General features: G+C 52.5%; 1 protein-coding gene across 2 annotated transcripts; it reads left to right on the top strand.

Annotated features, from left to right (window-relative positions):
• The first annotated feature begins 441 nt into the window (after positions 1-441).
• Positions 442-15,663, top strand: AARS1 (alanyl-tRNA synthetase 1). Of its 2 annotated transcripts, none has more exons than XM_071567569.1 (21): positions 442-523; positions 1,954-2,162; positions 2,764-2,952; positions 3,585-3,730; positions 4,862-5,053; positions 5,493-5,637; positions 5,942-6,087; positions 6,622-6,730; positions 6,828-6,978; positions 7,354-7,478; positions 8,115-8,259; positions 8,884-9,062; positions 9,541-9,654; positions 10,384-10,590; positions 11,223-11,407; positions 11,819-11,927; positions 12,560-12,673; positions 12,953-13,072; positions 13,547-13,633; positions 14,989-15,102; positions 15,394-15,663. In XM_071567569.1, exons 2-21 carry the CDS (start codon positions 2,019-2,021, stop codon positions 15,577-15,579), a joined length of 2,907 nt encoding a protein of 968 aa, XP_071423670.1. In that variant the 5' UTR covers positions 442-523; positions 1,954-2,018; the 3' UTR covers positions 15,580-15,663. The 2 variants fall into 2 exon arrangements, with proteins under 2 accessions (XP_071423670.1, XP_071423672.1); XM_071567571.1 differs by lacking the exon at positions 442-523 and adding an exon at positions 535-610.
• The last annotated feature ends 71 nt before the right edge of the window (positions 15,664-15,734 follow it).

Raw genomic sequence — 15,734 nt, 5'->3', positions numbered from 1 at the left:
AGACCCTTCCCCTAAGCATGCATAGAAATTGTCAGGGGTTATGTGATTTCCATTCAAGTCACTAATCAATTCTAACAGAAGGGCTGTGCTTGTTAAGTTACTAATCCAGAATCTGTGTGCAAGTAACGGGAAATCCAGTGGGGCATCCCGCGTTTATGGAACACCACCGAGCACCCAGAGGCTCCGGCAGCTCTGAACTCAGTGGTCAGTGTCCCTCTCAGGGTGCCACCACTGGCTCGCTGCACGCCGGGGGAACAATCCCGATTTTTGTGGACAGCATCCCTGCGGCTGCGGGGCGGGCAGCCCTAAAATGGCGGCGCCCAGCGCGGCTTCAGCCCGGCCGCGTCACGTGTGTTCCCGCCATTGCATCAGCCGGCGCGTGGCCCGCCCCGGCCGGAGGGGCGGGGCTTATACAGAGTGACAGCACAGACAGCCAATGGGAGCCGTGAGCCGGCGGAGGGGCGGGGCGAAGCGCGCGCTGCGGGGCAGGCCGTGAGGGCGAGGGGCGGCGGAGGCCGCGCAGGTACGGCCGGGGCGTTCGGCGGAGCCTTGCGGGGCGCGGACACGGGCCCAGGGGAGAAGGGCAGGAGGGAGAGCGCGGAGGAGAGAGGTGGTGGTGGTGGAGATGGTGGTGGTGGTGGAGATGGTGATGGAGGTGGCGGTGGTGATGGAGGTGCCGGTGCCGATGGAGGTGCCGGTGCCGGTGCCGCTGGTCGCGCCTCAGCCGGGCCCGTGGGGGGGATGCCGTGGCCCGCGGGGGGATGCCGGGCACCGCTCTTCCCCCGCCTCTCCTCGGGCACTGGAGAGCGGGTGGTGTCTGGACAGAGCTCCTTATCGTCCCAGATCTCTCTGTGATCTGCCGCCGCAGTGCCCAGTCCTTCCCTCTGTAGGTCCTTCCCTCCTCCAACACCGAGGTTGGCCTCGATGATCTCAGAGGACCTTTCCAACCAAATTGATTCTGTGATTCCATGAACTGCGGGGGATTCTCGTCCCCCGATCCGCAGCAGGCTGCTGGGGGTTCTCCCCCCCCGTTTCTCTGCATTGCGCTGCGCTGACAGGGTCAGCTCTGCACGCCTGGGACACGCGGGCGGTGCTGCCCTCCGGGCTGTCACTGCCTCCCGTGTGCCTGTGGGGTGGGGGTCCTCTCAGGGAACGCTTCCAGGCATCCCTGGAGCTGACTCTGCTCTGAGCGGGGAGGGCAGACAAAGTGATATTTAGGGGTCACTTCCAGACTCGGCTGCTCTGTAGTTTAATTATAGAATCACAGAATGGTTTGGGTTGGAAGGGACCTTAAGTTCTACCCTCCTGCCATGGGCAGGGACACCTTCCACTAGACGAGCTTGGTCCAAGCCCCATCCTTGAATACTTCCAGGGATGGGACAGCCACAGCTTCTCTGTGCAACCTGTGCCACTGTCTCAGCACCCTCACAGAGAAGAATTGATTCCTAAGATCTAACCTAAATCTCTCCTCTTTTGGTTTAAAATTGTTCTCCCTTTACCTATCACTATCTGCCCATGTAAAATGTCACTCTCCCTCTTTTTTATAAACCCCCTTTAGATACAGGAAGGTCACAATGAGCTCTCCCCACTTTACATTTAATTACCTTGAATGCTTTGATGACTTGGCAGTTCCCCCCTCCACCTATGTCCTCATGTCACCAGCAACACCAATGCAACCTTTTAAGTCCAGTACTCATGTGAACTTGGCTTTTTAAAACCATGTGATGTCAAAGAACAGGTAACTTGAGGTAGAGCCCCAGAAATCAGGGATGTTGGGGGAGAGGAAGTTTAGGGCTGGGCCAGCAATATTTGGGGCAGACCAATGGTTGAACTGAGGAGTCAATGGATACTTAAGAATGTGGTGAGACCCTTTTGGGAGATGGAGGCAATGATCCTGATGTTCAGTTTGAGCTAACAACACTGTTAGAGCCTTGTTTGTTGTTGTTTCTTCAGACTGCACCAAGGCCTTGCCGCTTTCCTGCTGCTTGCTTTGGACAGCGGTGAGTTACAGCTTCAGGATGGAGGCCACACTCACAGCCAGCCAGATCCGGCAACGGTTCATCGACTTCTTCAAGGAAAACAAGCACACCTATGTGCACTCGTCTTCTACAATCCCTCTGGACGACCCCACGCTGCTCTTTGCCAATGCTGGTATGAATCAGGTAGGTTTCCCACCCCGGCACTGCAGTCCTTATGAACATGTCCTCTTGAAAACTGTGAAGCTGTTTGCAGACCTATGTGGAAAATTATTATTTTCTCCATCTTCCTTCTTTCATAAAGAGGTGGTTGGTGTGTTGGCTGGAGTCCTCTGTGCTCTCACAAAATTGGCAAGAGCACTGGAAGAGAGGTTCCTGTGATGGGAGCTCTGCCAATCTCCCTTCCTTGACCCTTTGTACCATAGCCAGTCCTGGCACAAATGACTAATGGCATCTTTAAAGAGCTGTTGGGAATGAGCTGCTGCAAAGGCTCTGCTGCAGATCAGCTCTTAGTTTGGTTTTTTTGTCAGCTGGGCATCTGACAGCTTCCAGTCCCTTTGGAAGTTCCAGAGTTTGGCTGGCTCCAGGAACATGTGTGTATGTGAGTTCTAAGCAGTGCTGCAACCTTGGCACAGGCAGAAGCAGCAGGTTTATTTCTGAAAGGTGCCTTGGGTACATCCAGGCCAGTGATACCATGGCACAGATGACACTGCCTTGCTGTTGCTCACAACATTTGAAAACAGTGTCTGAGTGCTTTTGTCAATTGCCCTTTTCTCTCTCATTTCAGTTCAAACCCATCTTCCTCAATACCATCGACCCCTCACACCCGCTCGCTAAACTGAGCAGAGCCACCAACACTCAGAAGTGCATCCGAGCAGGGGGCAAACACAACGACCTGGACGACGTGGGGAAAGATGTGTACCACCACACCTTCTTTGAGATGTTGGGGTCCTGGTCCTTTGGGGATTACTTCAAGGTAAAGCAGGCTGGGTGCAGCTCTCAATCTCTGGCACAGATTTATCCATCTCTGTGAACTCAGCAGAACAGTTGCCAAGAAGAAAGAGAATATGTTGGCACAGAGGTGCATGTGGCTCCTTTGGGATAAATGAGCTTGGAAGTTGCCCCAGCCCTGCAGAATGATTTGGGATTAATTACTTAAGGTTTTCAAAGCTGATTAACTCTGTTAGTTTGGAGTCTTCAGGCAGGGGTTTTAGTGGTTGTCCTGGAGCTGTGGGGAGTTGAATGTCCTGTGCAACTATGATGGACCTTCAAATAGGAGTGACCATACAATAATAATAATGTGCTTTCCCAGGCTTCTTGGTAGTGTAGTGTTCAAAGTCCGAAGGATGTTAAGAATATAAAACAACAGCAGAATTAAAAGGCTTTTTGGAGGCAGTGAACAAGCTAGGACTTAACTTGGCTGCATCACAAAAATCATGTGAGATGTTTCTTACGCCCTGTTCACTGGATATATTAATTTTCCTCCTATGTCAAAAGTTGAAAAGCTTTTGGGTGTTTACCTGCTGATACCTACAGTGGCCAGTACTTTGGATGTTGAAGAGAAGCTGTCTTTGCACTCACTTGCTGACCTTGTCTTTTCTTCTGCAGGAACTCGCTTGTAAACTGGCACTGGAACTTCTCACCAAGGAGTTTGGCATTCCTGCTGAAAGACTCTACGTCACTTACTTTGGTGGAAATGAGGCTGCAGGGCTGCAACCAGACCTGGAGTGCAAGCAGATCTGGTTGGATTTGGGGTAAGGCCTTTCAAGAAGGTCATGTTTTGATGAGCAGTGGTACTTTGTTTGGGTTGGATATTAGGGAAAAAATTAATCACAGGAAAGAACAGAACAGGTTGCCCAGGGAAGTGGTGGAGTCACCACCCCTGGAGGGATTTAAAAGCTGTGTGGCTGTGGCATTGGGACATTGTTTAGTGGTGGGCTTGGCAGTGCTGGGTTAGCAGTTGGGCTTGATGAGCTGAAAGGTCTTTTCCAGACTAAATGTTTCTATGACTCTGATGGCATGTGTTATGTGGCAGAATACATATATAAGGATATTTTAACAAAATTGAAGTGTCAAAAATAGTGTTTGCAGTGTGGTGGAGCTTTGAAACTGAAGGGAAGTACTGGGATTAGACAGGAGATACTGAGAGCTCTTGTCTCAAAATCTCTTGTGTAAGCTTAACAGGTGCCCCACTGGGTCAGGTGGATGAGCTGTCCAGCCCAGTGTGCTGCTGCTGACAGCACTTGAGAAGATCATGAAATCCTAGAACCATGGAATGGTTTGGTTTGGAAGGGACCTTACAGCTCATCTTGTTCCAACCCCTTTGCCATGGGCGGGGACACCTTCCAATACACCAGGTTGCTCCAAGTCCCATCCAGCCTGGTCTTGAGCACTTTCAGGGATGGGGCAGCCACAGCTTTTCTGGGCCAGGGCCTCATCACTCTCACATCAATATCTAATTTTAACCTGTCCTCTGTCAGTTCCTTTCATTGCATGCCCTTCTAAATCTGGAGTTCCTCTCCACATTTCTTGTAGGCCCTTTTAGGTACTGAAAGGTTGTAACAAGGTGATCCTGGAGCCCTCTCTTCATGCTGAACAATCCCAGTTCTCAGCCTTTCTTCATAGGAGAGGTGCTCCATCCCATCCCTGTCTTCTTGCTGATGACTGCTGAGGTGTTGTGTAAGCCTCTGTCTCCAGCTGGGACAAGTGCCAGGTGCCAGCGTTCACTTGATCCCTCTCAGCGGGGATCCTGAGTCTTAGGCTCTAAGAATTCATTGTCTCAATCCAGGGAATTAGTGAGCTGAGGTTTCTCTGGTCTAGCCCTTCGTTTAGGGTATTCTTGCCTTGCTGTTTGTCTCTGTTGTTCAATAAGTTTCTTGTTACAGGCTGGCTGAGGGCAGGATTCTGCCTGGCAATATGAAGGATAATTTCTGGGAAATGGGAGACACAGGCCCATGTGGCCCTTGCAGTGAGATCCACTATGACCGGATCGGGGACAGAGATGCTTCACACCTGGTCAATCAGGATGACCCCAATGTCCTGGAGATCTGGAACCTGGTGTTCATACAGTTCAATAGGTGAGCCAGACCTGCTTCCAACTTCCATGTGAGCCAGGTTTCTCTATCTCCATGTGGGAGGCTGCTTGGGCTGTGTGTTCTTTTAACTGCACCCAGCTTGCTCACCATTCCCAGTGGTCCAAAAGCTGTGCACTGTGATTCTTTGTCCCCTGACCCACCTGTACAAAAAGGGTTGATCACACTGCCTTTGGGAACAAACTGGGAATATTTTTTCCATTTATCTGCCAGGAATTCAGTAGGGAATAAGTGTCATCCCACTCTGGGTGTAAGTTGTTGATGAGGGTCTTGTTAATTATATTTTATCAAAGTTGTCTGTTCTGTGGCTTGTTTATGGGCCTGTGTCATAAATCTGATGGAACCAAATCTCATGAAGATGAGAAAAGAGATGGGGTTCCCCCTGCAGAGCCCTCATCCATAACAGCTCATCTTTCTTTGGCAGGGAAGCTGATGGGACACTGAAACCCCTTCCTAAGAAAAGTATTGATACTGGGATGGGCCTGGAGAGGCTGGTCTCTGTGCTGCAGAACAAGATGTCCAACTATGACACAGACCTTTTCCTTCCTTACTTTGAAGCCATCCAAAAGGTATGAACTGGAGTCTGACCCAGCTGTGTCCGTTCCCTGAATGCCTGGTGAGATGCGTGGGGTTGATTGGACAGGCTGGTCCATGGAAATGCAGGGTGTAACACCATGCAGAGCCCACAGCTCTCCAGCTTCCCTGGCTTCATTGAGTCACCTCTTTCCAAGAGGAGTGCTCCTCTTCTGTGACTGCCAGCAGTGGGATGGATGGGCTTGGCTTCTGAGGCCTTTCCCTGTTACTTTGCCATGGTGCTGGCCCCTGCTGTCTGTAATCACCCCCTTTGCCCACTGCCTTCCCCTCTCTGCTTAGGGCACAGGTGCCAGGCCGTACCAGGGGCAGGTCGGGGCCGATGATGCCGATGGAATAGACATGGCCTACCGCGTGCTGGCCGACCATGCACGGACCATCACCCTGGCCCTCTCTGATGGGGGCAGGCCTGACAACACTGGCAGAGGGTAAGAAGGAGCTGCTGCAATGGTGCCACTCCCATTCTGTTCAGCACAGTTTCCCTGCAGGCTTAGATCTCCTGTGTCCCTGCCATGTCTTTGGATTTGTCATTAATGCAGTGGAGCAGTGTTTGCTCAGGATATTTAATGTTAGAATCCCTGTAATAAGGTCCACCCAAAAGGCCACAACACACAGGTTGGCAGGTTCATGTGAGCATCAGTGCTTCTGTGTCAGCTCCTGGAAGGGATCACTGTGGGCAGACAGGCACAAAGCCCTGCTTGGTGCAGTGCTGCTGGTAAAAAGCAGGGAAGTTTGGGCTGTGGGGCTGTGCTCTGGACTCACAGTGAGCAGAGTGAGTCTGGCTCAGAGAGCTGAAGCCAGGCACCTCACCTGTACCTTGCTGCTGCTGTGAGCAGCTGCTGTGAAAGAGAGCCCTGTGCTGTTGTTCTTGGGAGGGTGGTGGTGGTAGGTGTGTGGTGGTGGAGCCTTTGAGAATAACTTAGAGGTGTAATGTTTGCATGGGGGGCTCTGCTGTTCCCTAGGTACGTGCTGAGGCGGATACTCCGACGGGCTGTGCGCTACTCCCATGAGAAGCTCAATGCCCCCAAAGGTTTCTTTGCTACTCTGGTTGATGTGGTGGTACAGTCACTGGTAAGTTCTTCTCCTGCTCCACTGTATCCACTGAAGTCTTCCTCTGCTGAGGTGTGTGGACCTCCATGCTGAAGGGCTCGTCCTCTTGTGTCTGCAGGGAGATGCCTTTCCTGAGCTGAAGAAGGACCCAGATATGGTGAAGGACATTATCAATGAAGAAGAGGATCAGTTCCTGAAAACACTGAGTAGAGGACGTCGCATCCTGGACAGGAAGATCCAAAGCCTGGGGGACAGTAAAGTCATCCCTGGTAAGGCTGTGACTTCTGCCCGGATGCAGCAAAAGGCATTTATTATCTGGGATCAATCACATTGGGTATCAGCTCGTCTGGGAACTTGGAGGTGCTGGAAAGTGTAGAGTGACCAAGTTGGAGTCCAAAGACATCTCTGAGAGCTGAACCACCCATCTCTCCTCTGGCCTCTGTTCACTTGCTGACATTTCTAAGCTGCCCAGACACAGATCTCTGTGCTGTCAGGGAGGATCTTTTAGAATGTTCACATTCTCAAGACCTGCTTGCTGCCCTGTCAGCAGAGCCGGTTGGGTGGGACACAGCCAGTGGGAGAGCAGGGAAGGGAGCAGTGTATTATGGAACATGAGAGCTGACTGCTCTGCCCTTTCTCTGCAGGTGACACTGCCTGGCTGCTGTATGACACCTATGGTTTTCCTGCGGATCTCACTGGGTTGATTGCAGAGGAGAAGGGCCTTGTTGTGGACATGGAGGGCTTTGAAGAAGAGCGGAAAAATGCACAGGTAGAGAATAGCTCCAAGGGAAGCTGCACTGTGAGTGAACAGGGAGGATTCCCTCCCTTGCAGTTTGCAGTCAAGAGTTGCTCCTTTCTTACTGAGTCTGCTTACACTGCATGTACTCCAGTGTCCTGTAGGAAAAAACAGGACAACTGCAGTTGTTGTGGGACATGTCTTTTCTGTACAGCTGGGATTGGTTTTGCTCACTAACAAATCATGGGGCCTTGAGCTCAGTCTTCCAGCAAGAGATAGCAGAGTGCTGGGAGCACCTCCCTGCTGACCTGTTCTGGTTAGGGAAGTTATTCCCTCTCCGAGGATCAATGTCCTGGCAGGTCCACAGCTTGAGTGCCTCTCACAGCACATTTGCTGGAGCAGCAGGAAGCGGTGTTGACCAGCTGGGTACTTGCCTTGCCCTTGCTGGGCTCAGGCCCACTTGGTCTGCATATCGTGCTGGAACTGCCTGCTCTGAATCCAGAAAAGACAGGAGCACTCCAGCTGCTGACACACAGCTTCCTAGGGCAGAGCTCTAAACCATGGTGTTCTCAGGGATATGAGTGAGGTGTGCATCTAGGCTGGCATGCATTGGTGGGTTTTCTAAAAGTGAGGTGAGTTTTCTCAAACATTAGTGCTTGTCATTGGCAGCTCAAATCCCAGGGCAAGGGTGCTGGAGGGGAGGACCTCCTCATGCTGGACATCTATGCCATCGAAGAGCTAAGGGCCCAAGGGCTGGAGGTGACTGATGACTCGCCAAAATACAACTATGCTTCAGATCTCAGCGGTACCTATGGTATGAAAAACCCTCAGAATCATCTTCCCTGGCATGCACCTTGAAGAGATCCCCTCTGGGCTCACCTTTCCTGGGACATGAAGGTGGGAGTGGAAAGGTGTGCAGGTGAATGAATAGCCTGCTTGTTACAAATCAAGCTGGGAAAAGGAAGGACAGACTGTCAGGGTCTGCTGTACTGCTCAGGTCCGGTTTTGCCAAATTAAGGGGATTCCTGTTTCCTGCAGCTTTGTGTTGCCACACTCCTGTGTTGATGTTTTCTCAGCTGCTGTTTTGCCACTGCTGCAGGAGACTGCAGTTTCTGCTTGGCCTGTTGAAAGGGTTCTTGGCTTGTTTGCTTTGACTGTTCATACTAACTCTTTGATTTGGTGGAGACTGAGGAGGCTGAAGGCTCATAACCAGGTGTGCTGCTGACTTTTACTGCATAGGTGTGGAAGGCAATGACACCCCCTGCCTTGGAGGGGACTAAATGAAATTCCCAACTAACTGTTGCCTTACTCCTCTCTCCTTACTCTCTGTAATTGTGTAGCTCCCAGTGGTAGGAGATACTGCTATGAAGTTCTGCTCCCATGTGGTGTCTGCAAGGTTTTCCTATTTTACTGACACTGCCTGTCATCCTGGTGACAGATTTCGGGAGCCTCGTGGCCACAGTGAAAGCCATCCGCAGGGAGAAGAAGTTTGTGGAGGAGGTATCCACTGGCCAGGAATGTGGGATAGTGCTGGACCGGACCTGCTTCTACGCCGAGCAGGGTGGGCAGATCTATGACCAGGGCTACATGGTCAAGGATGACGACAGCAGGGAGGATGTGAGTGGGCCTGAGAGCCTTTTGCTAGATTCAGTCTGACTCTGGGACCTGGTCAGAGGGGGAGAAGGGGCCAAGCAAGCTCCAGCATTTCCCATCCATGGCAGGTGTCAGGCATTGCACAGGTTTCCTTTCTAGGGGTGCAGCATGGCATGGATGTGCTGGAGTTTTGTTCCTCTTGCTTTTCGGGGAAATCGGCTCTGTACTGCTGTCACCTGTGGTGGTGGTGCTAAAATTGCTGAGCCCAAGGACAGTGCTCCCAATCCATGATGGGGAGCTGAGGTGGGGACCTCTTTCTGTGCCCCATAACTTCTCTGTGTTGCTGTGTGCTATGCCTGGGGACACTTGTCCTTCTTCAGCACACACCTGCTCTGGTTTTCAGCTGGGACCTTTCCAGTTGCAGCTCAAACCTCTGACTAGATGGTTTATCTCCCCATGGCCTTTCACCCTGCTCATGTGGAGCATTTTCTTCTCTATGCAGAAAACAGAATTCACTGTGAAGAATGTGCAGGTCCGAGGAGGCTACGTGCTCCACATAGGAACTCTGTATGGAAGCTTGAAAGTAGGAGATCAGGTCCACCTGTCTATTGATGAAGTGAGTTAAGATGTGGTATAACACATAGGCTTGTCTCTTTTCCCTGAATTTTGCCTCTTCATCAGTGCCACTCTGGGGGCCTGATGTTTGAGGCCTGCTGTCCCTGTGACACATGGTCAAGCAATGTCTGGCTGACTCCAGGTCTCTGCTGCTTGGCACCTGACTTTCTCCTGCCACAAGGCAGATAATGCCCAGCTGACTCAGAGCCACACTTGCTAGGTGTGCGAATCAGCAGCAGAAACACCTATTTGGTCATGACTGGGAGGTAGAACAAGTCTGATGCTCCACTTTATGGGGACAGCAGCAGAGAGCCTGGGCTGCCTGCCCCCCTCCAAACATGGCTTCTGTGGGCTCAACTTGCTGAGTGAGTGCTGAGTTCAGCCTAGTCTACCTAATGCATTTTCCATCCCTAAAGAGGCAGGACCTTTGGAGGAAGAAGGAGGGCTTCCACTAGCAGTGTTTTTCTCTGCTGAGGAGCAGAGATCAGTGTCTGTGACCTGGTCTGTCCTTGGCCTGTCTCCACACAGGAGACTGCCAGGGAAAAGCCATGCACAAATTTGGTGGGAAACACCCTGCTCCCTTCACTGAATCTCCAAGGTAGCAAGTGTGATCGGTTGATTCTGGTCTCCTGAGCCAGTGTAGGATTCTGTTGGAGGGCATCAGCATACCCTTCACCTACTCGTGGCTCCACAGTGCAGGGTCCCATCTGACAGTGTCTTCCTCCCTCAGGCGAGGCGCAGGCCGGTCATGAGCAACCACACAGCCACCCACATCCTCAACTTCGCCCTGCGCTCGGTGCTGGGGGAGGCTGACCAGAGAGGGTCCCTGGTCGCACCAGACAGGCTGCGCTTCGACTTCACAGCCAAGGGAGCCTTGTCCACCCAGGAAATCAAGAAAGTCGAAGGGATTGCCAACCAGATGATCGAGGAGTCAAAGGTGGGTATGGCTGACAGGTTGTGTATCTTAAGTCCAGCTTCTAGATGATCTGGGATGCTGGGAGTTTGGCATGCAGGAGTGTTCTGTGCACAGATTGGCCTCACCTCAGAGGGTTTTGAGCAGGAAAACCCCATGTGGATTGCTCTGTTCATTGATCCAAGCCCTCTCTAGGGTTGGAGTGTTCCCATGCTTGCTGTAGCATTACACTGCCTTACAAGAGACAGGAAGTTTGGCAAAGTAGTTCTGCAGGCCTGACTGGATTTACAGCATACACACCACAGACAACCCAGTGATGTGTCAGCAATGGCGAGAGCGTTGCTCTGTCTGGTGCCAGGCCTGTGTCAGAGCAGACCCTGGAGAACCCTGTGCTCTGCTTAGGAGTCTGTGCTTGGAACTGTTTCCATGTACAATAGCACGCAGGGAATCTGAGCAGGTGGTATTGGGAGCTTTGAAGGTGGTATATCTGACAATGACTTTGGAATCCTTGCAGCTCAACAGACTCTCAACCCACATGAGGCATAAGGCTTCACTTTTAGGATCTCAGAGAAAGTCAGGGTTCCCAGGGAATGTGGGTCCTCAGCCACAGCTGATAGGACCTGCTCTTACCTGCATCCCTTTCCTGTCCTCTGCAGACTGTGTATGCCAAGGAGTGTCCTCTTGCAGCTGCCAAAGCTATCCAAGGACTGCGGGCAGTTTTTGATGAGACCTATCCCGATCCTGTCCGTGTGGTCTCTATTGGTATCCCTGTGGAGGAGCTGCTGGATGACCCCTCTGGTCCTGGGGGCTCCATCACCTCTATTGAGTTCTGTGGAGGCACGTGAGTATCTGGAGAGGCTGGGAAAGGTGCTGGGGTGGCTGAAAAGGAGTCCCTGTGGAGCCCAGTCTCTGCTGGGAGTGCTGTGGTCACATGCAGGGCATAGCCAGGGCAGAGCTGGAGGTGGTGGTAATGATGTGCCTTTGCATTCCCACTCCTGAGTCAGTCCATGTTTAAAATCAGCCCTGTATTGCCCTGCTCACATGCAGGGTTTCTGGCAGTGCTGGGAGCACAGCCCTTGCCCCCCTTTCCTCGCTTATTTGCTTTTAGCAGCTCACTTGCGTTTCCTACCTGTCGCCACACTTGCTGCATCTCCCTGGCAGAGTGGTTGTCATGTTTCTGTGCTGATTCCTGCTGAGATGAGAGGTGGACTTCTAACTCTCTCTTGTGGGTGTGTCTGGGTTCTTTCCAAAGGCACTTGCAGAACTCCAGCCATGCTGGCCCTTTTGTGATTGTTTCAGAAGAAGCAATTGCTAAAGGCATTCGGAGGATAGTTGCAGTCACTGGGGCTGAAGCTCGGAAGGTAAGGGGAGGCAGGAGAGATCCTCTGTGAAATTCCACATGTGCCAAAGTTCCTTTTGTTCCAATTTGCACAATATCCCTGTCAGCACTCACAGAAGAGGGTGCTGCTGTTGACAAAGGCTGTGCTGGAGGTCCCTCGGCTGTGCTACAGTCAGAGAGAAGGGGAGAAGTCTTGGCTGTAGGTACTGTGTCGGTGTGGCAGAGGAGCCCACGATGGTCTGTGGGGTGGGTCTGGGACTAGCTCAGATTGCTTTACAGAATGGGCTGGAGAGCTCTTGGCAGCTGGCAAGAGAGCAGTGAAGTCTGAGAACCCAGTCCTTTGCTGTGGGGCTAGCAGATCATGGGATAGCTTGGGCTGGTGCTTCCTAGAGTGGGAGAAAAGGGGTTTGTGGGGAAGATAGTTTCTATTTTTGAGGCTTTCTTTTGCTTCTGGCAAAGAAAGAGTCCTGGGGTGTGTCTGCCAGTATCACACTCTGGCTCTGGTCAAATACTGCGTACTTTGGTTCTGTGGCTTCCAGAGGAGTTACTAAGCTCCATCCTGGGGCATTCCTCACCCCTTCTCACCCTGGGGTGGTCAAGAGCCCAGTCTGCTCAATCTTCCTGCTTGATTTAACTTGGATTGTATTCTGCTAGGCCCTCAGGAAAGTCGAAAGCCTCAGGAAACTGCTGTCAGCCCTGGAGGCCAAGGTGAAGGTCCAGACGGCTCCCAACAAGGATGTGCAGAAGGAGATTGCAGATCTCGGTGAGGTGAGGATGGTAGCAGTGCTCTGCCTCCCCAGAGTGAATGGGACCTTGATTGCCAGCACTCAATTGTATTAATAAGGCCCATGTTCACCTTGCTACTCCTGTCCAACAGCCCTGCATCCCGTGGGTGCTACAACCAGCACTTCCTGCCTGGGATTGAGTTACTGGGATAGGAGTGGGGCTTACTGGGCTCTGCCAGTTGAGGCTCTGAGATTCATGGTATGCAGCATCTTCTACTGTGGTCTCTGGTACCTTTAACCCTCTCCACCTGGTCTTTTGCAGACACTGGCCACTGCTGTTATCCCACAGTGGCAGAAAGATGAACTGAGAGAGGCTGTTAAAGCACTGAAGAAGGTTATGGATGACCTGGACCGAGCAAGTAAAGCCGACATCCAGAAACGAGTGAGCCCTGGGCTGGAATAAAGGACGGGAGGGCTGCAAGGCATTCCCTTGGGAGTTATGTTTGTGTTCAGTGTAGAAGGGAGCTGAGATGTGGGGACACCCCTCACACTGTTCTCCCAACCTCTCCTGCTCCTAGTGCACCGCTATCTCCCTGGGTTGAAGCATGGCTTGTGTCTTTGAAACAGGGGTGTTCCTGCCCTATTGGTGCCCCTGGGTGCAGGCTGCTTCCTCCTGGATCCCCCTGGAGTTTTTTGGAGGAGTTAGACACAAAACTGCTGCTGCCTTGCAAGCCACACAGCCACCTGCCAAAATATTTTGCTCCTGGCTCCATAGTGTGAGGCTGCTCCAGACTGGGCTGTGGGTGTGTTGCGGCACCTTGATGCCCTCTGTACCTGCAGGAGAAGCTCTACCCAGCTGGTTCTTGTGTCCATTCACAATGTGGGTGCTCTAGTGTCTGAACACTGTTGTCCTCAGGTACTGGAGAAGACCAAGCAAGTCATTGAGAGTCATCCTAACCAGCCATGGGTCATCATGGAAATGGAAAATGGAGCCTCAGCAAAGGTATGGGAAGGCCTGATTTCTCCTCAGTAACCTTCCTTCTGCCTGAGGAGGAGCTGGGTGGTCTCTGCTCATTCAGGGAGGCAGTGCAGTGCTACAGAGCTGTCTTCACACCTGCCATGCCTGAGAAGGGGAAGGTACCACTGGGATATTCTCTGCATCCCACCTCCTGGGCTAACACATGGGTTTGCAGGGGTGGGTGGGGCCTTGACTACTTGCTGAGCTTCCAGACCTGGTGGTGGATAGGAACGCCAACAGAAATCCCACTGTGTCCCTCAGCAGTAACAACATTGGAATGGAGGCTTAAGGGACTCAGAACAGCAGCTCTGCTGAGCCATGGAAGTCATGATGTTTGTGGCCCCTGCAGATTAGCCCCAGGAGTGCTGTCCTGGGCTGGACAGGTCTGGGCAGAGAGCTGTTCTTCAGCTCCTGGGCACTGTCTGGTGCACCTGGGTTCAGGTTCTTTCCTGGCCAGGGCTGAATCTGCTCCTTCCCTCCTTCACACACAAGTTTCTTTCCAAGTGATTTCTGTTGGAATAACATCTCCCTTGTGAGCACTGTGCTGCAGTGCTGAGCCCAGCAAGTGCCAGGCAGCGGGGGCTGATCATGCCTCAGGTTGGACTGCTCTGGTTTTAATGGCCTGTTTAAATTTCCGCTCCAGGAGTCTTGGAGCTGATCCTGCTGGCTCTCTGTGGCCATCCCCATCGCCATGATGCCCACGCTCGCAGTGGGTGCCATCACAGTGTTCTCCCTGGCAGAAACGTGCATCCCAGGGGATGGCAGTGCTGGCAGCCTAGGGAGCTGCCTGTTCCCAGTCCAACCAGAGCAGCCCTGCTTTGCTTGCCAGAGGACCTGCTCCTGGAGCTCTGTGCTGCATCATGGTGTCTGTGTGAATAAGGGATGATGGTCTCCTTGGAAATAACAGGATGCATGGCAGTCTCCCTGGTTCTTCCCATGTGTCTGATAACCCTTGCAGCCTCTTCATGCTGTTTTTGAGTTCTCCTGAATCACTTTGGAACAGATGCTCCTTCCTTTTTCCCCTCCAGCCAGTACACTCAGGCAAAGATTCCCTCTAGGGCTGATTCTGCCAGTTCCTGGATAACTGAAGGTGGGGAAATAAAAACAATTTCTCCTTCCTGCCTCAGGGGACACAGCCAGGGCTTGTGTCACCTGCCAAGGCTTTTACACTGCCAGGGATGTGAAGATGGCTTGTGTTTGGGAGGAGGAGCACTGCAGGGTGCTGCTGGCTGGTTTAAAGCAAGTCTGGATCCCCAAGGTCTCCATGGGTGCCGTAGGGGCAAGCTGTGGACTGAGTGTGTGCAGGGAAGATATGCTGCTATAATTTTGTTCTCTGACAGGCCCTGAATGAATCTCTGAAGCTCTTCAAGACTAACTCCCCCCAGACTGCTGCCATGCTCTTTGCTGTGGATAACGAGGCTGGCAGGATCACCTGCCTGTGTCAAGTTCCCCAGGTAATGCTGAAACTCCACATCTGCCTCTCCCTGAGCCTTTCTGAAGGAGCTGCAGCCTCCAGGCAGGCACGATCTAACACTCCACGGCCAGAATTCATTTGGGTTTGGCCAGAGCCACAACCGTTTGCTCTGGCATATCATCAGGCTGCAGAAGTGCAGGAAAAGGGTTATGCTTTGCAAATGGGGAAGGGGAAGAGCCAGAACTTAACATGGTAGTAAGCATGGGGCAGGGAAACAGCTGCTCTTCCTTCAGTGCTGACTGGTGGGGTTTTTTTCCCATTTTCTGCCCAGGAGACTGCAAATAAAGGCCTGAAGGCCAGCCAGTGGGTCCAGGAGGTGTCTGGCTTGATGGACGGCAAAGGCGGGGGGAAGGACATCTCCGCACAAGCAACAGGCAAGAACGTGGGCTGCCTGCAGGAAGCCCTGCGACTGGCCACGGACTTTGCTAGGCTCCGGCTGGGGGAGCTGAAGAACTGACTGAGGGGAGTATCCGCGGTCCCTTTGTCATCCTATCAGTGCCCTGCGGGGGTTTCCTGTCAATAAAGGTTCCCTGCCCCGATGGACGCGGCCCTTGTGTGCTGGCGGGGCGAGATGGGGTGGGATCCTCCTGCCTTGTTATAGCCTGTGCGTGT

The sequence above is a fragment of the Pithys albifrons genome, chromosome 12, assembly GCF_047495875.1.
Source record: "Pithys albifrons albifrons isolate INPA30051 chromosome 12, PitAlb_v1, whole genome shotgun sequence".
NCBI classification, from domain to species: domain Eukaryota; kingdom Metazoa; phylum Chordata; class Aves; order Passeriformes; family Thamnophilidae; genus Pithys; species Pithys albifrons.
The sequence above is the reverse complement of the archived record's forward strand: the minus strand, read 5'-3'. Positions and strand labels throughout refer to the sequence as shown.